The sequence below is a fragment of the Dipodomys merriami genome, unplaced genomic scaffold (assembly GCF_024711535.1).
Source record: "Dipodomys merriami isolate MVZ:Mamm:240054 unplaced genomic scaffold, mDipMer1.0.p SCAF_41, whole genome shotgun sequence".
NCBI classification, from domain to species: Eukaryota; Metazoa; Chordata; class Mammalia; order Rodentia; family Heteromyidae; genus Dipodomys; species Dipodomys merriami.
This window is the reverse complement of record NW_027205715.1, coordinates 3,273,881-3,297,500: the sequence shown is the minus strand read 5'-3', so window position 1 is coordinate 3,297,500 and position 23,620 is coordinate 3,273,881. Positions and strand designations below refer to the sequence as shown.

The following is a 23,620-nucleotide window of genomic DNA, read 5'->3' as shown; positions in this document are numbered from 1 at the left end:
TGATGCTGGGGCATGGTTCCCCTCTCAGAGAAAGGAGCTGGAAAAACTACGAATGATAACCTGTATTACAAGTGGTATGAGGCACAAATTTCCAGTGTCAAAAAAAGTCAAAGAAAACTATGCACATAGAACTGAGCTTTTTACTGTGGGTTGGGAGCTTAGAACTAGCAGTCAATTATAAGGTTACTCAGAGGTGGAGGGAGTGCATCGGCTCCTTCAAGTGAGCACAGCATGTAGATACACATAACTAGTGAGGAAAACAATTCAAATCTATTATGAGTAGTCCGTCTGGAGCAAGGGGTGTGGTGTATTTAAATAGTAGACCACCTGCCTGGTAAGTTTAAGAACCTGAGCTCAAACCGTAGTACTGCAATAAGTTTCGATATCAGCATAGGTAACACATTTAGGTGTACTTTGTCTGAACTCACCTGCTTTATCTTTCATATCCTGTCTTAATAACCCTATAAATTTAATAGATTAAATCAAATTACAGGCGTGAGCCACTGGCATCTGGCCTTATGTTAGAATTTTTGAAGAACAAAACAAACTTTTTTTTTTGGTTCGGTCGTGGGGCCTGAACTCTGGGCCTGGGCACTGTCCCTCAGCTCTTCACCTCAAGGCTAGCACTCTAACACTTGAGCCACAGTGCTACTTCGGCTTTTTTTTCCCCCTGCTTATGTGGTGCTGAGGAATCGAACCCAGGGCCTCATGCATGCAAGGCAAGAGCTCTACCACTAAGCTACCTTCCCAGTCCCAAAGAACAAACTTTTGTTAGTATGATTATCAAATCATCTGAAATTTACTAGCAAGGTCTAAACCAAAATTAATCCAGAAATAACTTTTTTTTTTTTTGGGGGGTCCAGTTGTGGGGCCTGAACTCTGGGCCTGGGTGCTGTCCCTCAGCTCTTCAGCTCAAGGCTAGCGCTCTACCACTTGAGCCACAGCGCCACTTCTGGCTTTTTCTGCTTATGTGATGCTGAGGAATTGAACCCAGGGACTCATGCATTCAAGGCAAGCACTCTACCACTGAGCCACCTTCCCAACCCCTTTTTTTGTTTTTTTTTTGAGTCCAGTCGTGGGGTCTGAACTCTGGGCCTGGGCACTGTCCCTCAGCTCTTCAGCTCAAGGCTAACGCTCTACCATTTGAGCCACAGCGCCACTTCCAGCTTTTTTCTTTTTGCTTATGTGGTGCTGAGGAATCGAACCCAGGGCCTCAGAGGCATGCAAGGCAAGCACTCTACCACTGAGCCATCTTCCCAGCCCCAGAAATAACTTTTAAAAAATGTACTGCTATCTATTGAGTAACTATTGTACACCATTATCTCACTGTAGTTCTCTTATGAAAAGCATAATTTCCATTTTATAGAAGAGGGCTCTGAGGGCTAAGAAGTTCTTCCCAATGTCATGCAGCTAGTAAGTGCAGGCCCAGTGGTGAACTCAGGTCCATGATGGTCCTAAAATTTATGCCCTTACTTTCCAAACAAACTTAAGTTAATCTGTTTTTTCAACTTGAATAATGCCCTTTAATTTCACTGTTATTTAATCTGAGATTTACTTTTCCTGAGTTATACAAACCAGGGGAGAGACAACACAAGTTCAGGTATGCCCTGTGGTTTCAATTTACAAGCTCCCACAATGGATCTAAGAGGCCAAATAAATATTAAAGCAGAGTTGGGAACCAGGGGCTCATGCCTGTAATCTTCACTACTTGGGAGATTGATATTGGAAGAATGGTAGTACCAGGCTAGCCCAGGCAGAAAGGATCACAGGATTCCATTTCAACAGCAGAATCTGAGCCTGGTAACACATATCTGTCATCCCAGTTATATTGGAAGCCTAAAATAGGTGGATCACAGCCCAAGTTTGTCCAAGGCAGGAATTGAGACCCTATCTCAAAAATAACCAGTGTCAAAAATGAGCAGGTGTGGCTTATCCATAAGTCCCTGAGTTCAAACTTACCATCTAAAAAGAAACAACGAAAAACAAATACTAAAACAGGAGAACAGGGTGTGGTGGGGGCAGGCATGGGAGGGGGAGAAGAAAAAGTTTCCTGACCCTTGGTACATAACTGTCAACAAAAGCTGCATCTAAACATGCCCTTGGTAAGACAATTCATGATGACTGTCCGTGGAATAGGCAGACATAAAACTACTTCCCATTGTAGCTGGCATCACAACCACTCTGTATTTACTAAATTCCCTACTAGAGATAGTTTTACTTGGCATTTTCTGCTACCAAAATGTTTTGACATTTGCACACAGTAGTAGGTGGTAGAAGGGAAAACATCAAATCTTATCATTTACTCTGTTACCACAGGGAAGAAATATTTTCCTTTGGACTATGAGCACAAGGTTTGACGAATACATCCTGAATGAACTGGAGAAGTCCAGAAGTTGAGGCTCCTAGCAGAACATTTCCGGTACACTGGAGGCGGCATTGAATCAGCAGATACTTACTTGTCAACTAGAGTCCGTATAACCGCCAATGTGTCCAGCACTAGGCCATCCACATTCTGTTTCTTTCGCCTTGGCTCATGGGGTCCTCGGCCCCTCCTAGGAGGCCGAACAGGGTCTCTAGGTTGGCTCCTTGTGTCAGCAGTGGGGACTGCACTGTTCTCGGCCTGCTGCTGGTGGGTGTCAACACTGTCTTCTGCTCCACTGTCATCACGGCAGATACAGGAATTGCCCATGGTAGTAGTGGCACCTATAGTCCCCAATAGGTGGGCTATGTGCTCCTCAAAAGTCAACAGCAGACCCTGGCCAAGGCTTCTGCTCGCTAAGAACACGGCCCAACCAAAGACAATCATTTAGATAGTTTTCAGTTTTCCAAGTACTGTTTTCATAATCTGGAGTTGAGGAACTTGCATTCTATTCGTGTTTAAAAACTGAATTCCAAAGAAAGCTGCAGAGTTGATCTTCAACATTATCAGCTACAGGGAATGCTGGTCATCCACTGGGAATTCTGTAAGAAAGGGAAGAAAAGAAAAATGAATAGAAGATTCTTGGCCACTCAATTATACAAACTTTCCTAGTTTTGCTTATAGGTCTTCAGATTACAACTAAGAATCATCTTTGGTTGCTTTATAGGTTTCCAACCCGAAGAGATATTTTTGGATTACAGTATGACCGACCAACCAACCAATTCCTTTCTTTTTTTTTGGTCGGTCATGGGGCTTGAACTCTGCGCCTGGGTGCTGTCCCTGCGCTCTTCAGCTCAAGGCAACACTCTACCGCTTGAGCCACAGTGTCATTTCCGGTCTTCTAGTGGTTTATTGGAGATAAGAGTCTCATGGACTTTGCTGCCTGGGCTGGCTTTGAACCATGATCCTCAGATCTCAGCCTCCTGAATAGCTAGGATTACAGGCCAGGCCAACCAGTTCCTTTTAATCACTATATTATAAAGTTGGCTGGTAGGGCTGGTAATGTACCTTGTGGCAGAGTGCTTGCCTAGAATGCAAGAAGCCCTGGGTTTGATTACTCAGTACCAGAAAAAGCTGGAAGTGGTGCTGTGGCTCCAGTGGTATAGTGCAAACCTTGAGCACAGAAAGATTCAGGGACAGAGTCCAGGCTCTGAGTTCAAGCCCCAAGACTGGAAAAATAAATAAATAAATAAATAAATGTGACTGCTAAACCATGTCCTTGTAAACCAATCAGGAGTTCCAATCAGTGTTTATAAACATGAGCAAATGTTGTAGTGATGTATCTTTCTATCTGTGCAGAAACACAAGCCTCAAAGGAGGCTTATCCAAGAATTTACAGAAATCATCCAATTGTTACAAAGTTTTCCTGTAGGGACACAAGACACTGGGAAACACAAATTCTTATCACAAAGCTTCATTCTCATGATGATCAGTTTGCTGCACAGCATGTCTGTGACTGCTACAAGAATAAGATGCAACCATTATTTTTGTCTAAAAATACTAAGAACTATGTGCAAAACACCAGGCAGGGAGCAGAAGAACAAAGACAACGAAGGCACAGTTCCCTGCCCTCTGAATTCATGTGGGGCTATTCTCATCCCACATAGTCACTTATCCTAAACCCACTGAGCTAGGAAAATTGGCTTAAGTCTGGAAAGAAGGAAAGACTTAGAAGTAGCAGACAAGGCATAAGGCTGGTAGCAAAAAGTAAAAAAATCATGCTGACAGCCCTGATATTCAGTATATGTGGGAAATGAACTATGCAACTTGTGGGCAGGGACAGGAGGAGGAAACGGGGAAAAGCCAAGGAAGGGGTGACATTGTCCAAAAAGAACTGTGCGCATTACCTGACTTATGAAATAGTAACCCCTCTGTAGAACACCTTAAAAACAATAAAATTATATTTAAAGAATCATGCTGACATTTGCAAGCTAGCACATATAAAGAACAGACAACTAATTCCTTATGTCCTGAGCACTTGATCAAGATTAGATGTAAATAACATTTATAACTTAGTGGGATTAGAAGAGAAAAATTATTCCATTATTCTGGATGGATTCATAGCATTTTCCCAGCTTCTACTTATAGGGGAGAATCAGAAGAAGGAGAGGAAGGGATATGGGAGATATGAAAAGTCTATACTTGACCCAGGTGCCAGTGGCTCACGCCTGTAATCCTAGCTACTCAGGAGGCTGAGATCTGAGGATCGCAGTTCAAAGCCAGCCCAGGCACGAAAGTCTATGAGACCCTTATCTCCAATAAACCAACAGAAAACCAGAAGTGGCGCTGTGGCTCAAGCGGTAGAGCACTTGCCTTGAGCTGAAGAGCACAGGGACAGTGCCCAAGCCCAGAGTTCAAGCCCCACCATGGACCAAAAACAGAAGTCTATACATGTATGTATATATACATATTCACATATGTAAATATATACACATACGAGTAACTATGTATGTAAAAAATACAATTTAGCATAAAGGAATGGGAGGGAATAAACGAGAGGAGAAAGGAAATAGATATCTTCCCCCAGACTACCAAGAGAGCAGAGGCTGAACCCCTATGGACCTTCTTAGTTCCTCCAAACCAGTGAGGCTGTCTTTTAAAGTTTAGAGGTTGCACTTAAAAGAATGAGTATATTGGGGCTGGGGGTTTTAGCTCAGCAGAAGAGCACTTGCCTGGCAAACGCAAGGCCTTGAGTTGGGTCCTCAGCTCTGGCAACAACAAAAAGAATGAATAAAGGTAGAGGTCTAGGCAAGGAAGGGAGAACACATTCAAATCCAGCAAAGAATTCAAATAAATGACATCTACTGCAGGCACAAGCACATCATTTCTTCCAGATAGTAGCAACCGAGAGACTTAAATGCTTAAAAAGATTGAGACAAGGGGCTGGGAAGGTGGCTCAGTGGTAGAGCGCTTGCCTTGCATGCCTGAGGCCCTGGGTTCAATTCCTCAGCACCACATAAGCAAAAAGAAAAAAGCAGGAAGTGGCGCTGTGGCTCAAATGGTAGAGCGCTAGCCTTGAGCTGAAGAGCTGAGGGACAGCGCCCAGGCCCAGAGTTCAGGTCCCACAACCAGACCCAAAAAAGACAAAAAAAAAAAACCCCAAACAAACAAACAAAAAAACAAAAAGATTGAGACGAGACCAGAAATAACTATATGTTAAAAGGGTCTATGGCATAAATTTTTATTAATCTTATAAGTTATGCTGGTTTTTGTAACAGACCACAAAGCAACATTTAAGTACCCATGTTCTAAAACCAACATGGTGAGATACACTTGTAATCTCATCCTCCTGCCTCAGCACCTGAGTGCTGAGATTACAACAAATACAATGCTCTGGACCTTCTCAGATTTTACAAAGATAGGCACTGCTAAGATGATTTACATGAAAGGTTTTCTGGCAGGCCTATGGCTGGCTAGTAGCTCAGGCAATTATGCCACTTAAGTACTTCCTTGAAATCTTGCACTCTATCACTAGGCCACAGCGCCACTTACAGCTTTTACTGCTTATGTGGCACTAAAGGAATTGAACCCAGGGTCTCATGCATGCAAGGCAAGCACTCTACCACTGAGCCATCTTCCCAGGCCCCTCCTTGAAAGCTTAACATATCACATTCTTTCTTTTTCTTCTTCTCTTCCCCCTTCCCTTCATTTCCTTCATTTCTCTCATCCTCCCCCCCCCCCTTTTTTTTAATGTGACAGTATTAAGATTTGAATTCAGGGCTTGGTACTCTTGCTTATTAGCTTTTTAACTTAAGGCTGTCACTCTACCACTTGAGCTACCCCACATCTTTCCTTCTGGCTATTTGTTGATCAACTGGAGATTAACAATCTATGGGATTTGTCTTCCCAGGGCGGCTAGAATCTTGATCCTCAGATCTCAGGATAGCTAGAATTATAGGTTTGAGCCGCTGGTGTCCAGCTAGCAGAGAGAGAGAGAGAGAGAGAGAGAGAGAGAGAGAGAGAGAGAGAGAGAGAGAGAGAGAGAGAGAGAGAGTGTGTGTGTGTGTGTGCGCGCGCGCATGTGCGTGTGTACCAGCTAGCAGTGTGTGTGTGTGTGTGTGTGTGTGTGTGTACATGTGAGCTTGAACTCAAGACCTGGTCACTATCCCTGAGCTATATTGTTGAAGGCTAGTACTCTACCACTTGAGCCTCAGCTCCACTTCCAGCTTTTTGGGGGTTAACTAGAGATAAGACTTTTCTGCCTGGGCTGGCTTTGAACCATGATCCTCGGATCTCAGCCTCCTGAGCGGCTAGGAATACAGGCATAAGCTACCAGTGTGTCTGGAAAGTTATTAATTTTTAAGATCTTATAAAAAAAATTGGAAGGCTGGGAAGGTGGCTCACTGGTAGAGTGCTTACCTTGCATGTATGAGGCCCTGGATTCAATTCCTCAGCACCACATAAGCAAAAAAAAAAAAAGCCAAGTGGTAGAGCGCTAGCCTTGAGCTGAAGAGCTAAGGGACAGCACCCAGACCCAGAGTTCAGGCCCCATGACTCACCAAAAAAAAAAAAAAAAAAAGGAATGTTGGGTGCTGGTGGCTTACACCTGTCATCCTAGCTACTTAGGAAGTTGAGATCTGAGGCTCACGGTTCAAAGCCAGCCCAGGCAGGAAAGTCTATGAGACTCTTATCTCCAATAAACCATCAGAAAACTGGAAGTAGCACTATGGCTCAAATGGCAGAGCACTCACCTTGAGCTGAAAAGCTGAGGGACAGCACCCAGACCCAGAGTTCAAGTCCCACAACCAACAAAAAATAAAAATAAAAAATAAATAAAAATAAAAAATTGGAGACTGGGTATTGAACCCAAGGCCTTATAATTGCTAGGAAGGCACCTAAACCATGCTCTAGCTTTATTGGTTTGATTATTTTTCTGATAAGGTTGGCTTTTTAAAAATTATTATTTTTGCAGTTCAGGGCAGGCCTGAATTGCAATCCTTTTCTAAACCCAGCTACTTGGGAAATATGAATAGAAGGACTGCAAAGGTTGTTTGCTTGTTTTTTAAAAATTGAGGTGGGGCTGGGCGCTGGTGGCTCACGCCTGTAATCCTAGCTACTCAGGAGGCTGAGATCTAAGGATCTCCCGTCAAAGCCATCCCCAGGCAGGAAAGGCCGTGAGACTCTTATCTCCAATTAGCCAAGTGGCGCTGTGGTTCAAGCAGTAGAGCGCATGCCTTGAGATAAATTGCTGAGGGACAGCGCCCAAGCCCAGACAGAGTTCAAGCCCCACAACCAACCAAAAAAAAAAAAAAAAATTGAGGTGGGGTATAGCTATCTTTTTGTCTGGCTGGCTTTGAATCCTGATCCTTCTGATTTCTGCCTCCTAAATAGCTAGAATTATAGGTATGAGCCATCATGCCGCAATCATATTTTACCCACCATGTTACAATAAAACCCATTATTTTATACAAATAATTGACGCTAATAAAAAAAATAGCTCCATATATTTCTAATCTGTGGCTAAACCAACTAACACACTGGAGATAGTGGAAGGCAGTAGTCCAAGGTCCAATAATATAAAGGAATTCCCGAGGAATGCTTTTGCCCTCTGAGGAAGCGCTCTCAGGTTCCAAACTCCTTCCCCATGGTGAGGGCCCAGGACTATGCTCAACATTGAGGGCAGAGCGGGTTCCACTGGCTTCTCTAATATGTCAGAGCCTTTCCACACATCAGTATGGGAAGCAGGATGGGATAGGAGATGCAAACAATAGATTCAATCCATCTAGACATCTTAGGAGAAAGCAGATATTAAAAACAACTAGCAATGATATGAGAATGTTAAGGTGAGCTCAAGAGAAGACAGGGGATTACATAGAGTTTAATGTCAAGAGAATTAAGCTACATTAAGTTATTCAAAATACTTAACAACAAACAAAGAGGATCACTTAAGTCCAGGAGTTCAAGCTCAAGGCCCTGAGTTCAAAATTCAGTGGCATAGGGGAAAAAAAAAGAAAAAAAAGAAGAGGATCACTTTGTTGAGTATGCATGTGAAGAGGATCTCAATTTTCTCTATATCTCAATTTTATCCTACTTAAAACATTTTTTGCTAAGACATATCAATAGAATACAGAATCATTAATTTTCCCTCTAGTACTGAGTTTTGAACTCAGTACCTCTTGCTCACTAGATAGAGTTTTACTGAAGTAATTATCTTGCCTCAGCCTCTCAAGTAGCCAAGACTACAAACTCATGACACCCACTCTGACAAGAAGTTTTCACATACTTTAAAACAAGTCTCTTTCAACAAGATAAAATGTAAAGACCAGATAAAAGAAGAGTATTATGAGGTAGTGGAATCCCTGAGGTATTACACAGGGGAAAGCCTATGAAACACCCCAAAACACGAACTATTACCTTCAGAATTTCCAAAATGGGCAAAGAATGCTTGAGGATGACTGCCATAGGCAGGGCACAAAGGATGCACAAAGGATATGATCCTCTGGATTTATCAGAACTGAAACCATATAACTTCAGGCTGGGAATGTGGCTTAGTGTGGAATATTTGTCTAGCATTCATGAAACCCTGAGTTCAATTCCTCAGTACCACATAAAACAGAAAAATCCAGAAGTGGTACTGTGTCCCAAGTGGTAGAGCACTAGCCTTGAACACAGAGAAGCTCAGAGAAAGCTCAGAGAAAATAGGCCCTGAGTTCAAGCCCCAGGACTGGCAAAACAAAACAACAAACAAAAAAACCCCCACATAGTTGCCACCACCTCCCCCCCTTCTTCCTTTTTCTTTCGTTCTTTCCTTCCATCTTTCTCTTTCTTTCTTTCTTTCCCTTTCTTTCTTCCCCTCCCTCTCCTTCTCCTCCCCCCCCCTCTTTCTCTTCCTCCTTTGAAAGGGTGGCTACTTAAAATACTTCTCTTTGTCCCCCTTAACAGTGTCTTGTTATGTAGTCCAGACTGGGTTTAAATTTATGAACTTCCTGAGACTAATGAAGTATACCAACACAATAGTACTCTCATGATATTTAACAAATTACCAATTGGATAATAAGGCTAAATAAATACAAAAACAACTTCCTTTTATCTCATTAAAAAAAAAAAAAAAGCAGGCTGGGCCCTGGTGGCTCACACTTGTAATCTTAGATACTCAGTCCTGAAAATGGTCATGTCAGGTGTAGATAGCTCACTCCTAATCTTAGCTACTCAGGAGGCTCAGATCTGAGGATCAAGGTTCAAAGCCAGCCAAGGCAGGAAAGTCCATGAGAATCTTATCTCCAATAAACCACCAGAAAACCAGAAGTGGCGCTGTGGCTCAAGTGGTAGAGTGCTTACCTTTTGCTTAAAAGATGAGGGAAAGCACCCAGGCCCAGAGTTCAAACCCCACCGCTGACCAAAAACAAACAAACAAACAAAAAAACAGTGTCCCATTTTCCTTTTTATTTTTATTTTTTATTTTTGCAGTACTATATCGCTTGAGCCACAATTCTGCTTCTAGCTTTTTGGTGGTTAATTGAAGATAAGAGTCTCATAGGCTTTCCTCCCTGGGCTGCATGATCCTCAGATATCAGCCTCCTGAGTAGCTAGGATTACAGGAGTGAGCCACCTACACCTAACATGACCATTTTCAGGACTGAGTTTACAGTATTTCCACAGGATGTCAGAAGCCAACTACAGAACGAGCTTTACAATCAGACATGGTACAAGTTCTAGCTCTACTGTTTACTGTTATACATCCTAATCAACCTGTTATACAGTTTATAAAGCAGAGATATTCATAGTTCTTACCTCATAGTATAGCTCCAACACAACCAGAATCCAGGGTATTGCCAAGCCTGGGTTCTCTTAAAAGCTTCTCAGGTGATTCTGATGGCAGCCAGGTCTGAAAATTTGTTATAGTACTTAACCACAGAACCTGGCATAACTAATAGGACCAACTGACTACAGGAAGGGACACACTGAGATGCTAAAGGGTGATTGTGTGTGTGTGTGTGTGTGTGTGTGTGTGTGTGTGTGTGTGTGTGTGTGTGTGTGTGTGTGTGTGTGTGTGTGTGTGTGTGTGTGTGTGTGTGTGTGTGTGTGTGTGTGTGTGTGTGTGTGTGTGTGTGTGTGTGTGTGTGTGTGTGTGTGTGTCGGTCATGGGGCTTGAACTCTGGGCCTGAGCACTGTCCCTCAGCCCTCAGCTCAAGGCAAGTGCTCTAAAGGGTGATTGTGTGTGTGTGTGTGTGTGTGTGTGTGTGTGTGTGTCATGGGGCTTGAACTCTGGGCCTGAGCACTGTCCCTCAGCCCTCAGCTCAAGGCAAGTGCTCTACCACTTGAGCTATAGTGCCACTTCTGGTTTTCTGAATGGTTTATTGGAGATAAGAGTCTCATAGAGAGCCAGGCTCTTGGTGGCTCAATCCTAGCTACTCAGGAGGCTGAGATCTAAGGATCGCGGTTCAAAGCCAGCCTGGGCAGGAAAGTTTGTGAGACTCTTATCTCCAATAAACTGCTAGAAAACCGGAAGTGGTGCTGTGGCTCAAGTGGTAGAGCACTTGCCTTGAGCTGAAGAACACAAGAGCAGCGCCCAAGCCCAGAGTTCAAGCCCCACGACCGACAAAAAAAAAAAAGAAAAAAGAAAAAAAAAGAGTCTCGCAGAGTTTCCTGCCCTGGCTGGCTTTGAACCGTGATCCTCAAATCTCAGCCTCCTGATTAGCTAGGATTACAGGCATGAGCCACCTACACCTGGCTTAAAGGGTGATTTTTTTATAGGGTCCAAAAATGTTGATAACCCTTCCTGGAAACATGAATGGAAACTACCTTTGAAGATGTTGACCAAAATAACTACTGGAGAATAGTATCCATTAGTTAGATGTACAACACATAGCAACAAAGTGAATAATATTTACATCTGAACATGTCACAATAAAACATTGTTCTACAGAAGTAACAGATGCTATAAAAATTAGCTGCATATGTCTATTGCAGGAAGCATCATTATGAATGTATGCTGTAGCCAGCTTACAGATAGTATAATCCAGGGTTGGAAGATTAAACAGAATCAGCAACGGCTCATAAAGTCAATTTTGAGAGGTGAAAAAAAGTTATTCACATAATTTAAATATACATAATTATGTAAATACATCAGGTGTAAATCTATGGTCAAGACAATCATCAATGGATTTAATGACAATTTTTATGACTCATGTCATTATTTAGTGGACTATCTAAATAGCAAAACTTCTAAAGCCATTAGATTATTGGTAACTATTTTGCTGCAAGATCATAATTACAAGTAAACATTTCTTTTACACATACATTATTTTTAAGTATAGCATTATTAGGTCTGGAGACTTAGCTCAAGTAGTGGAAGTGCCTGTCTAGCAAGCACGAGGCCATAAATTCAAACTCCAGTATCACCAAAATAATAATAGTAAAAAACTTGTGTAATCATTATCATCATTAGTTGATGGTTTTGGGAGTTGAAGTTAAGGCCTTACGCTGTGGAGGTCTACCACTTGAGCCATGTTCCCAGCCTCTTTCAGCCTTGGTTATTTTTGAGGCAGGATCTCACTTTATGTCTAGATTTGCCTCAGCTGAGATCCTCCAGTTTGTGCTTCCCTGTGTCACTAGGGATAACAGGCGTGTGCCACTGCATCTGGCCATTGTGCTTTCCTTGTAGTTGGGATAAGAAGCCTGCACCCAGATATCAAGTAAAATGGAATTGTAAATTTTTATGCTCCCGTTGGCTTCAAACTGTGATGTCTCAACCCATCTTCCAAGTAGCTAGAATTACAGGTTTGAGTCATCTCACTTGACTGAACTGTGTCATTATTATTTTGTTCCTGCTTTTTTTTGGGGGGGGGTGCTGGGACTCAAACTCAAGGCCTCATGTATGCTAGAAAAATATTCTACTGTGAAGACATACCACCCAATTCCTTTTTAAAAAAGAAATATTATTATTCACTTTTCTATATTGTTTGTAATTTATTAGATTTTTATATTTTCAAAACTTCTCTGACAGAAATAATAACTCAAACTTAAGAGTCTCCGTGAACTTCTGCTAAAGCAGTGAGGTTCTGGTACTTGCTGTCAGTGTAAAACACAAGCCTCGGGCTGGGAAGGTGGCTCAGTGGTAGAGCTCTTGCCTTGCATGCATGAGGCCCTGGGTTTGATTCCTCAGCACCACATAAGCAAAAAGAAAAAAGCCAGAAGTGGCGTTGTGGCTCAAGTGGTACAGCGCTAGCCTTGAGCTGAAGAGCTGAGGGACAGCGCCCATGCCCAGAGTTCAGGCCCCACGACTGGACCACCCCCCACCACCAAAAAAAAAAATAAAAAAAATAAAACACAAGCCTCTACCCTCACAGCTAGCTAACCACCCAGGCATCTGGCCAGCTGGTCTAACCCTCTCCAACAAATGGTCCAGGAATCAGTGATTCATCTCTTCAAATATTTGCTTGCATTTGGTTATTAAGCACATCGGTTACAGAGAGAACTTTCTTTTCCATGAAAAAAGGACTTCAGGATTATACTTTCAAGGGAGAAGTTTCTTCAGTGCATAACCATAAGGAAGAAAAAACTAACACTGGGCACAAAATTACTATTGCTAGAATCTTCACCTCATCATTCCAAGTAGCATTATAGGATGTAGTACTTTTTCCCAATCTCCACCTCCACCCCACCCAAGGCTAAACCAAACAGCACAGATGGCAGCCATATATCATTGATTTTTCTGGAAAATGTTTTCAGATTTTCCCTCAGACAGCAAGTATGTTACAATAGCACCTGATGTCATATTTAATGCCTCACCACTATTTTATTATGAACAATTTCAATCATACAGTAAAATTAAAATTCACTATGAACAGTAAACATCTACACGTAAGTCACCTAGAGCCTGCCATTAATATTATATTTGCTTATTTTTATTATATCTATTCATCTCCATTATCAATGTATATAATTTTCATTGCATTTCAAAGTAAACTACTGGCTTTAGTGTACCTTCCCAAAATAACTCAGCATATCTATCACTAGCTAGACCTCAATGATTTTCATATAGTGAAATGTGCAAATCTTAAAGCTTATATATTCTGAGTTTTCTCAAATGCACACATCTGTATCTTCAAAACCTATGAAATTAGGGAACTTATCCAGAAACATATCTGCTTTGAAACTACCTTGCAGGCCGCCCCACAGACTGTAATTTCCTTATTGAAGATTAAAAATAGAAGGAGGAAAACATGGAAATCAAGAGGACTGATTATTTGATACTATAATATGTCAACAGGAAATATAGACATATTTCAAGAGTACATTTGCCAGTTGAAACAGGTGTTTCTGTATATTGGCTCTAAAGAATCTGGCATTTTGTTCATGGAGGAGAGAAGGGAAAGACTGAATGAAATACAGTCAGCCCTCCATATCCACAGGTTCTGAATTTACAGGTTCACTAGCTATAAATTAAAAATATTTGAAAAAAATACAAAAAATTATGACTGAAACTCCTTTGACAACTACATAAAGATAATTTTAAAAACAACAACATGTACTAAACATGTACAGACTTATTTTTGATCATTATTCTCTTAAAAAATATAGCATAAGCTGGGTCAGTGGCTCTTGCCTATAATCCTACCTTATAATCCTACCTACTCAGGAGGCTGAGATCTAAGGATTATGGTTCAAAGCTAGCCTGGGCAGGAAAGTCCGTGAAACTCTTACCTCCAATAAACTACTCAGAAAAAGTCAGAAGTGGCACTGTGGCTCAAGTGGTAGAACATTAGTCTTATATAAAAGAAGCTTAGGGACAGAGCCTAAGCCCAGAGTTCAAGTCCTAGGACCAGCAAACTCCCCTGCCCCCCCAAAACCTCCCAATATACAGCATTTGCATTTCATTAATTAGTAGTAATTTAGACATAGTGTAAAGAAGAGGGAAAAGGTGCACAGTTTATATATAAATATTGCACCATTTTACATAAGGGACTCAAGCATGGTAGATTGTGCTATCTGCAGTTTTGGGAACCAATCCTTTTGGAATACTGAGGATGGAATTTCTCCCCCATACAAAAAGGAAAGAGCCTTTGCACCTGGTGTTCAAAATGACCTATTTGCTATAACATTGAGCCCAGGAGGTTTAAATTACATATGATACTATTATCCTCTGAATTGTAACCTTCATGAAGTCTAGGAGAAGCACAGGAGGATTCTGATACTTTCTTACTGAAGTTGGTTTAAGAAAAAAAAAATATGCCTTTGGGACTAAAGTGTGGCTTAAAGTATAGGGTGCCTACAAGGCCCTGAGTTCAAACCCTAGCATCCTAAGAAAGTACACTTTTGAAGGGACTTTCATTTTTCTGGGGGGCAGGGAGAAAGGTTCCCTGAGAGCTTTTAAATTGTAGCAGTGGCCAAAAACTTATATTATGGCCGAAAAAAAGTACAAAACACATTCTTTACCTGAAACAGTACAAAGGAGAAAGAACAAATCATTTTATCATTCAAAAAAAGTATTGAAAAAGGAACATTTAGGGCTGGGAAATATGACACAGTAGTAGAGTACTTGCCTAGCTAGCACAAGACCCTGACTTAAAAATTCCAGAACTGCCAATGATTAAAAAAATAAAAAATTTAGGGCTGGGATAGAACAAGGAATTTCTAGAAACAAATGAGAGAGAAAGGGGGGGGGAGGAGGGAGGAGGAGGAGGAGGAGGAGGAGGAGGAGGAGGAGGAGGAGAAGAAGAAGAAGAAGAAGAAGAAGAAGAAGAAGAAGAAGAAGAAGAAGAAGAAGAAGAAGAAGAAGAAGAAGAAGAAGGAGAAGAAGAAGGAGAAGAAGAAGAAGAGAGAAGGAATAAATAATTCCTGGTAAAGTCTCAAGGATTGAAAAATCTGCCTTGGCCCCAAAAAGGAAACCCAAGGAAGAACTGAGGTAAGTGTTAATGACATCTGCAGTCAAGGGAGAAAAACAAATGTTAATATTACATACTACTTGAGTTTTCCTCCCCAGGAGATCAAATAACACGAAGTCATATAGTTGTATTATACAAATACTTGAAAATGTGAAGGATAAAGATTTTTCTACTGAAAACTTTATTCTATTAAGAAAAGCAAACAAGATTTGTTTAAATGTTCTAAAAACGACCAAGTACATACTCCACTGGGTATCTGTTAATACCTAATAGTAGTCAATAAAAGATTTTAAGTAAATGTATTCTAAAATATGTAAACAAAGAAAAGTGTCCCTAAGCTGGGCGCCATTGGCTGAACTTGTAATCCTAGCTACTAAGGAGGCTGAGATCTGAGAATCACGGTTCAAAGCCAGCCAAGGCAGGAAAGCTCAGTGAGACTCTTATCTTCAATTAACCACCAGAAAACCAGAAGTGACTCTGTGGCTCAAGTGGTAGAGCACTCACCTTGAGCTGAAGAGCTGAGGGACAGAGCTTAGGCACCGAGTACAAGTCCCACCACCCACCAAAAAAAAAAAAAAAAAAAGTGTCCCCAGAACACTTACCACTTAAAACACCTAAGATGTTACCATTGGATGGGAAAAAAAGATAGATGGGTAGATATTGCAAAAAGGAAAAGCTTTTGGCAAAGTTGGGGGTTCAGGAAGAGGGAAGCAATGGACAATACACAACTCCCTAACCAAAGCCTGGAGATAAATACATGAAGCACACTTGGAGACCTCTGGCCTCAACCAACTTTTTGGGGATTAAAGGATTGAGTAACATAAATTTCTCAGAATAAGCAAGTTTTTAGATGACCACATACATTAGCATTGATAAAAGGGAAATAGAGGACTTATATTTGCATCACAACACATTCACTTATTAATGTGCATGCCAAACTATAGTGGCAGAAATATCCTCATTCACATAATGAAAGATTTGCCAAAAGCTCATAAGTCAAATTGAAACAAAGCTGAATTTAAACAAAGTCTTATAAAAAAAAAAGCAAGGAATCACAATATGAAGAATTATAATGGAAAACCAAGATTATCTTAAGACAATATGGATGATGGACCCAAAACTAAGCACCCACCCTTAATATTTCAGGAATCCCCATTCTATACATCTCTGGTGCCAAGTTTCCTAAAATAAGTGCCTAGGAAAGAAAGCATTACATAGCCAGTAAATTCTAATCGCTGGCTTTGGATAACCAACACTGTGTTTTAGTTATCTATAATAATTCATTTGATACTTTATTAATAAGCAGCTCTTAGGTATATGTGCATATGAATAACTATGAAGCAGTAAGCAACTAAGAAAAAATGAGCTATATTTCTCATGAGGAGGGGTGGGAGTCAAAGCCATATTTTAAGAATCACTGCATTAAGGAACAAAGGAGATGAAACTTGATTCTTCAGTAGGTAGAAGAGGTAGGAAAAACCTAACACTGAAACTAGGTGTTAAATTGTGAGGTAGGGGCTGGGAAGGTGGCTCAGTGTTAGAGTGCTTGCCTTGCATGCATGAGGCCCTGCGTTCGATTCCTCAGCACCACATAAGCAGAAAAAGCTGGAAGTGGTGCTATGGCTCAAGTGGTAGAGCACTAGCCTTGAGCTGAAGAGCTGAGGGACAGTGCCCAGGCCCAGAGTTCAGGCACCATGACTGGCAAAAAAAAATAAAAATAAAAAAATAAATTGTGAGGTAATAATATACTTGCTGAGTAAGGAATTCAAACCTTCTATCTGATGTATATAGGATCCCCAAAATTACTCCTGGAAAATTGCAATTTCAAGTAGCAAGAAAGCTACATACTGAGTTTAATCCTTAACAAACTTAAGGGGTGCATCCATTCTTGCTATTTCAAAAAGTTTCTTAGTTCTCCCAAAGCTTAGAAACAGAAAAAAGGGAATATTCTCTTAGAGCCCACTAGTGTTTACAAGATAACTTTACCTGTTTTAACCTTGTATGTAACACATATTTATCTGCAGTTACCGCTTTTACATAGAAAACCAGCAACCACTAACCTTTTAGGATGGATGAGAGAAAAACATGACACATTTGTAGTTATAGTTATAAATGTCGGCAGGAAAACTATTTCAAAATGCTTTTCTTTATAGCTGAAAGAATAGCTAATATGGCTAGGTACCAGTGGCTCATACCTTTAAACCTAGCTACTCTGGAGGCTGATATCTGAGGATGATAGTTCCTAGCCAGCCCAAGCAGAAAAGTCCCTATGAGACTCTTATCTCCAATAAACCACTCAAAAACTGTAAGTGCCACTGTGGCTCAAGTGGTAGAGTGCTAGCCTTGAGCACAAAGAGGCTCAGGGACAATACCCAGGCCCTGAGTTCAAGCCCTGCAACCAACAAAACAGAGTAACTAGTGCAAAGGGAAAATAATCATTCTTTTGCACTTGAAAAGTTGTAGAGGTTGTAAAGGTTTTTTTCTAAAGATGGTGGTCCAAGTTTTGGCATCCACTACTTCTTGACTATTCTGCTTTTCAATTTTTATAATTTGAATACTAGAATAAAACTATCTAAATTCAATGGCAAATGCCTTAAATATGCCAAAAGCTTGAAGAGAAACTAAATCCATAGCTTACTGTACTCAAGTAACCTTTGTTGTCAGTAGTGGGGCTTGGAACTCTGAGCCTGGGTGATGTTCCTAGCTCTTCAGCTCTTACAAGGCTAGCACTCTACCACTTGAGCCACAATGACACTTCCAGTTCTCTGGTGGTTTATTGGAGATAAGAGTCTCATGGACTTTCCTGCCCAGGCTGGCTTTGAACCATGATCCTCAGATCTCAGCCTCCTTACTAGCTAGGATTATAGGCGTGAGCCACTGGCGCCCAGTCCCAAGTAACTCTTGAACTAGATCTCTGGTTCTATTGTGATTCTCATTTGGGGCACTGTTTGACTTTCCGCTTTTAGATCCTTATAATGCTTATATTCTACTTTATAAGGATCTTGTTCCAAAATACAGATTATTATCTTTGGGAATTCCTAATAACTTCTCTAAGCTACATAAGTTCTATGGTGTCAGAGAAAGTTGTATTTTCAAAGATGTAATTTCCCACTTCCTTATAATAAGTTATTTCATTACTATAGAAAAGATAAACAATCTTTGATAGGCTGAATTAAGCTAATGAGTTGAAACAGATTGCTGAAAATGTACTTCAGAAATGCACAACAATTTCGCTCATTAAATTCTTAAAACACTTCAGAATTATTGTTTTCTTCCCTATTCTGTACAGAATAAAACATTATTAGACAAAGTACTTAATTTTTGTTTTCCCTAGATCTGGCTAATTGAAGTTATTTTGCTGACAAAGCAGAAAAAGTCCACATATTATGCTGAAACATATAAGCTATAATCAATAGCTTAAAAATATAATTGAGAACAGACAAAAAAAAAAAAAAAGAAGGGGCTAGGAAGGTGGCTCAGTGGTAGAGTGCTTGCCTTGCATGCATGAGGCCCTGGGTTCAATTCCTCAGCACCACATAAGCAGAAAAAGTGGGAAGGGGTGGGTGCTGTGGATCAAGTGGTAGAGTGCTAGCATTGAGCTGAAGAGCTGAGGGACAGCGCCCAGGCCTAGTGAGGAAGGACTTGTAAAAACAGCACAAAGCAGGACACAGACATTAAGTAGTAGGTCAGGATATTGTATCCTGGGAAATCAGGAAGCTGACAAAATCACCACAGTAATAAAAAAAATCCATAGACTATAAGAGTATAAAAGCAGGAAATTCAGATCCGTGTTTTAAAAATTCCACTTCAAAATCACAAATTTCCCAATCTTGAGAAAACCAGCTCTAAAATGTCACTAAACACTAGTGAAATAGCAGAGATGTATTTTGTAATCTGATAATTAGGGACATCATCTCAGTAAATACAAACTGTATGTAAGGTAAACAATTAAGAGAACCCTTGGAGTGAAGAAATTTAAAAGCATCTACCTAGGGCAAGCACATAAGGAATATATACTCATAGAGGGAAGAAGTTCACACATGAACCATGATGCTCACTACCTGGTGATAATTCAAAAGACACGAATGGATGGAGAGGGTGTGTGTGTGTGTGTGTGTGTGTGTGTGTGTGTGTGTGTGTGTGTGTGTGTGTGTGTGTGTGTGTGTGTGTGTGTGTGTGTGTGTGTGTGTGTGTGTGTGTGTGTGTGTGTGTGTGTGTGTGTGTGTGTGTGTGTGTGTGTGTGTGTGTGTGTTGACAATTCTGAGTGTGTGTGTGTGTGTGTGTGTGTGTTGACAATTCTGAGAAGGCAAATACTTGAAGGCAAATTTCAGCTGAGAAAAACTTCCTGAAAGAAAAGATTATAATATAGTACTTACTCCCTACCAGCACCATCACAGGTTCAAAGTAAATTAAAACTCAAGAGAAGAAAAACTGGAAATCCCTGCCCACATGGAAGCAGAGTTTGAAATCCCCCGTTTAGATTGTAAAAGGACCTAAGAAACTGCAAATCTGGAAGCGTTCAGGCCAATATGGCTCCCAGTGTTCTATAGGTGATCAATGACAGTATTATTGCTAATCTCTTCCATCTACATAATGCTTTAGAGTTCAGTGGTTTCATTCCGATTCCTCAACAGCAAGCCCGTTTGGTAATACAATTACAACATCTTACTTTCACATCACTACAGACTGTAGTTTGTACTTTCTCACACCGAGTTAGCTAGTTCATAGAAAGAAGTCGACAGGGTTAATTAACAACAGCTGATGGTAGGTGAGGAGCTCGGAAAACTTCAGGATTAGACTCCATCAATAGTAGACAAGTTGCAACCTCTTAAAGTTCGAAGTTCCCCACTCCTGGGGAAGCAACCTCAGAAGGCTAGACCACTTACTTAGGAGCTCAGAGTCTCGGTGGATCAGCAGTGCCCTCTCGTTCTCTAACAGGAGGGAAATCGAGGCAAACTGCAGGGCCGAAAGTCTAACCCGGAGGCGAGTAAGGATGTTTGTTGGTGGGATGGCCTGCCCCCGCCCCACCCTGGCCCTAAGCCCAGAAGCAGCAGGATCCTGTGTCTGGGACACCTGGTTGGTCTCCGGAGGGAGGAAAGGACCTGGCCATTCTCATTTCCTTTCACCGCCTTCCCACTCGCGCTTTCCAGTGGATGGGGCTGTCTTCTTCCCCCAACAGCCCCGGTTCCTCTCCGCCAGGCGTTCCGCTCGGGCCTCCGGAGTAGGAGAATCCGCTAGGTCTGGCTCCCACCCCTTAGCCGCTCTCTGGGTCACCTCTCCCGACCCCCAAGTCATTTCTAAACCTCCCCGAGGGGCAGGTCCGTCGCCCACCTAAGCCACCAACTCCACAAAGGGAAATCCTCCCGAAGCGTCCTCCCGTCCGTCCCTTCCGTCCCGGGAAGCACCTCTCCATTAGGAGCCTCCCCGGAGATACCTGCCTCTCACCTGAGCCCCGTTAGCCGAAGCCTCCTCTGAAGGGTGACCCCAAGAACCTCCTCCAGTCAGGACCCCCCTCCCTTCCCCCGAGGGGGAACACCCTCTTCCAGGAAGCTCTTCCGACAGCTTCAGCGCGGGCCTTGGTGGAGAGCTTCCCGGCGGTTTCCCGGGCTCGGTCCGGCGCCGCCCGCTCCCAGGCGCCGTCCGGGAGCCCGCCAGGGGCCCAGTCCGGTCTCTCCGCCCCCCAGTTCCAGCGGCGGTTCCCCTCCCTCACGGACGCCCCAAGCCCTCGGTCTTCCCCCTCCTACCGCGTCTCCACAGGGCTTCCCACAGCAGCGCGGTCTGGCTGCGGCACCGACTTTCTCTAGCTCCCGGGCCCACCGGAGGGAGGGGACAGCGGCAGCTTTGCGTCTCCTTTGTGACAGGTCCAAGAGAGCGGTAAAGATGGACGCGAGGCCACGGCGCTGCCATTACGCGCAGGGCCCACCCCCGCTTCGTACCGCCCCGGCCCTCCCTCAGTCCCCTAGGAAACGCCCATTCCTCTGTGGCAAACCCTCCCCTCTCACAGCCAATCACCTTTCAAGAATCGTGTCACATGATACCTCGGACCGGCCCGCCCTTTAGGCGTGAACTGGCCAATTATCCTGGCTGAAAGGCGAATGGCCCAATCAAGTTTCTCCGGCTCGGTTTGGGGGCACCGGATTTCCATCGCGCCCTCGGAGAGGAAGAGAGCTGTGGATTGGGTTTCGCCGCCGGAAGCGGGGTGGAACTTTGTTGTGGCGGTGAGGAACAGGAAGCCCGAAGGGTCAAAAGAAATTCTAAAGCAAAGGCTTATCTTCTTTTCTTTCCCCCTCTTTTTCTTTCTGGTTTTTTTTTTTTTTTTGGTTTTTCTTCGTTTTTCTTTTTAAAGAGCGAGTGGCGATTTGGGGTGGGCGCCAGCAAGGTGAGGGACTCTCGCTCTGGTAGGTGAGTGCGGCCTGGGTCCTGGACCGGCGGTGAAACCTGGACTTGTTCGCTGAGGAGATGAACTGTGGCTAGGGTTAGGGTTAGGGCCAGGCGTGCTTTCCGTCCTTGCACGCCTCCGTCTCCCGACAGTTTCTGGGACCCAGTTTGAGCGCCGCCGCCGGAGCCCGCGGGAAGGCTCGGGGTCGTGGTGGTGGGAGGTTCCCTGGTCCGCTTTCTCCACCCTTGGCCTAGGTCGGGCCATCCTGCCCAACTCCGCAGTAATCGCGAGAGGTGGGGGACGCCTGGTTGGATGGACTTGGTCGAATCCCAGAATGTAATTGAAACACATTTTAGTAGGTAATACGTGCCAGTTGCTCTGCTTAAGTGCATTTTCTTTTAGTAGAAAACCAAGCTAGTGTGTCGGGTTTTCGGAACGCTTAGATGAACTGAGAGTTGAGGGGGATCTCGTTTGAGAATTGGTGTCCTTGGAAATTTCAGTCCACACTGTTGGGAAAAGGGGAGACGTGTTTGATCATAGCAGCAGCTCTTAAACATTAGTAGATGGAGACAAGATTTTCTGTGCCCTTCTATTTTTAAACGAGGATTTTCCTATCCCCACCCACAGAGGATTCTCCTCTCCCTGCCCTTAGGTAATGAGTGGGTCCAGAATGGAATTCTGGAAGCCAAATGGGAATCTGTCGGTTAGAATTCCCAGTGACTTCTTGTGTGTAGCAGCTGTGAGATTAGTTATGTTTATTTGCCTTTTTTTTTGTCGGTTGTGGGGCCAGAACTCTGGGCCTGGGCGCTGTCCCTCAGCTCTTCAGCTCAAGGCTAGCGCTCTACCACTTGAGCCTCAGCACCACTTCTGGCTTTTTCTGCTTATGTGGTGCTGAGGAATCGAACCCAGGCCCTCATGTATGCAAGACAAGCACCATTGAACGACCTTCCTAGCCCCAGTTATTTGCTTTTTGATGTGTCTACATGAAATGATTTGGAGATCACCGCTTCCCAAATCTTTAAATCAGTGTGGACACTTTTCGTTGATGCCAGGAATTGAGTTAAAGGCAGCTTTCTTTCTGTTTTAAGTAGACCTTGAAATGACATGTGAAGGTCTTGTAGAAGTCTGAAAGTAGAGATTTATGCTTGTTTTATCTTTCCCAACAACACTCTTAATGCCTTTGCCCTGAGGGACGTTTATCACTGTTTTAAGAAAGGAAAGTTGTGTGCAGACTTCTACCTTGTTATCAATCTTTTACCTTCTAAAATTAATGTTTGGTTAGAGTCAAGCTGCTGCTTCAGCAATGGAAAACCACCTACCTAGTAGAAGATAATTTTAAGTGCATGGTTCTGGCCTGTAATTTAGCTTCTCAGGAGGCTGAAATCTGGAGGATCATGATTTGAAGCCAGCTGGGGCAGAAAAGTGTGTGAAACTCCAATCAACTCCAATCAGAATGCATGACTGGAGTTGTGGCTCAAGGTAGAGCTGCCGTGAGCAAAAAAGCTGAGCTATAGGGCAAGGCCCTGAATTCAGGCCCCCAAAATGGGGACACACATACAAAATAAGTTCATGGTTCAGCAATAGGCTCAATAATAGTATAATATACCTTTGGGACAGCTAAATTAAGCCTTTTGATTCATCACTTTTTTTTTTTGTGCTAGTCCTGGGCCTGGGCCCTGTCCCTGAGCTTCTTTTGCTGAAGGCTATTGCTGTACTAGTTGAGCCACAGCTCCACTTCTAACATTGTGTGTGTGTGTGTGTGTGTGTGTGTGTGTGTGTACGTGTGTACGTGTGTACGTGTGTACGTGTGTACGTGTACTAGTTGAGCCACAGCTCCACTTCTAACATTGTGTGTGTGTGTGTGTGTGTGTGTGTGTGTGTAATTAATTAGAGATGAGTCTCAGTGACTTTTTGACCAGACTGGCTATTAATCACCTTTTAAAAACACTTAATTCTTCAATGTATTCTGTTTCACTCCTTTATACAACGTATTTT

The 23,620-nt window shown here is 42.7% G+C and overlaps 2 protein-coding genes across 7 annotated transcripts in view; one reads left to right on the top strand and one right to left on the bottom strand.

Annotated features, from left to right (window-relative positions):
• Positions 1-21,182, bottom strand: part of Rspry1 (ring finger and SPRY domain containing 1) — a 48,402-nt gene extending 27,220 nt beyond the window's left edge. Inside the window, exons 1-2 of one of the 2 annotated variants that reach the window (XM_069992356.1) lie at positions 20,991-21,182; positions 2,457-2,961 (exon numbers count right to left, since the gene is read on the bottom strand). In XM_069992356.1, coding sequence (XP_069848457.1) covers positions 2,457-2,806 — 350 coding nt within the window. In that variant the 5' untranslated portion in view covers positions 2,807-2,961; positions 20,991-21,182. Of the gene's footprint in view, positions 1-2,456; positions 2,962-20,691; positions 20,710-20,990 lie in introns of those variants that run through there. The other variant, XM_069992357.1, reaches the window with a different exon arrangement.
• Positions 21,183-21,199: 17 nt separating this feature from the next.
• Positions 21,200-23,620, top strand: part of Psme3ip1 (proteasome activator subunit 3 interacting protein 1) — a 35,543-nt gene continuing 33,122 nt past the window's right edge. For 2 of the 5 annotated variants that reach the window (XM_069992361.1, XM_069992359.1), the window contains exon 1: positions 21,200-21,464. The gene's annotated coding sequence lies outside the window, so the exon portion shown is untranslated. Of the gene's footprint in view, positions 21,649-23,620 lie in introns of all 5 variants that reach the window. The other 3 variants (XM_069992358.1, XM_069992360.1, XM_069992362.1) reach the window with 2 other exon arrangements.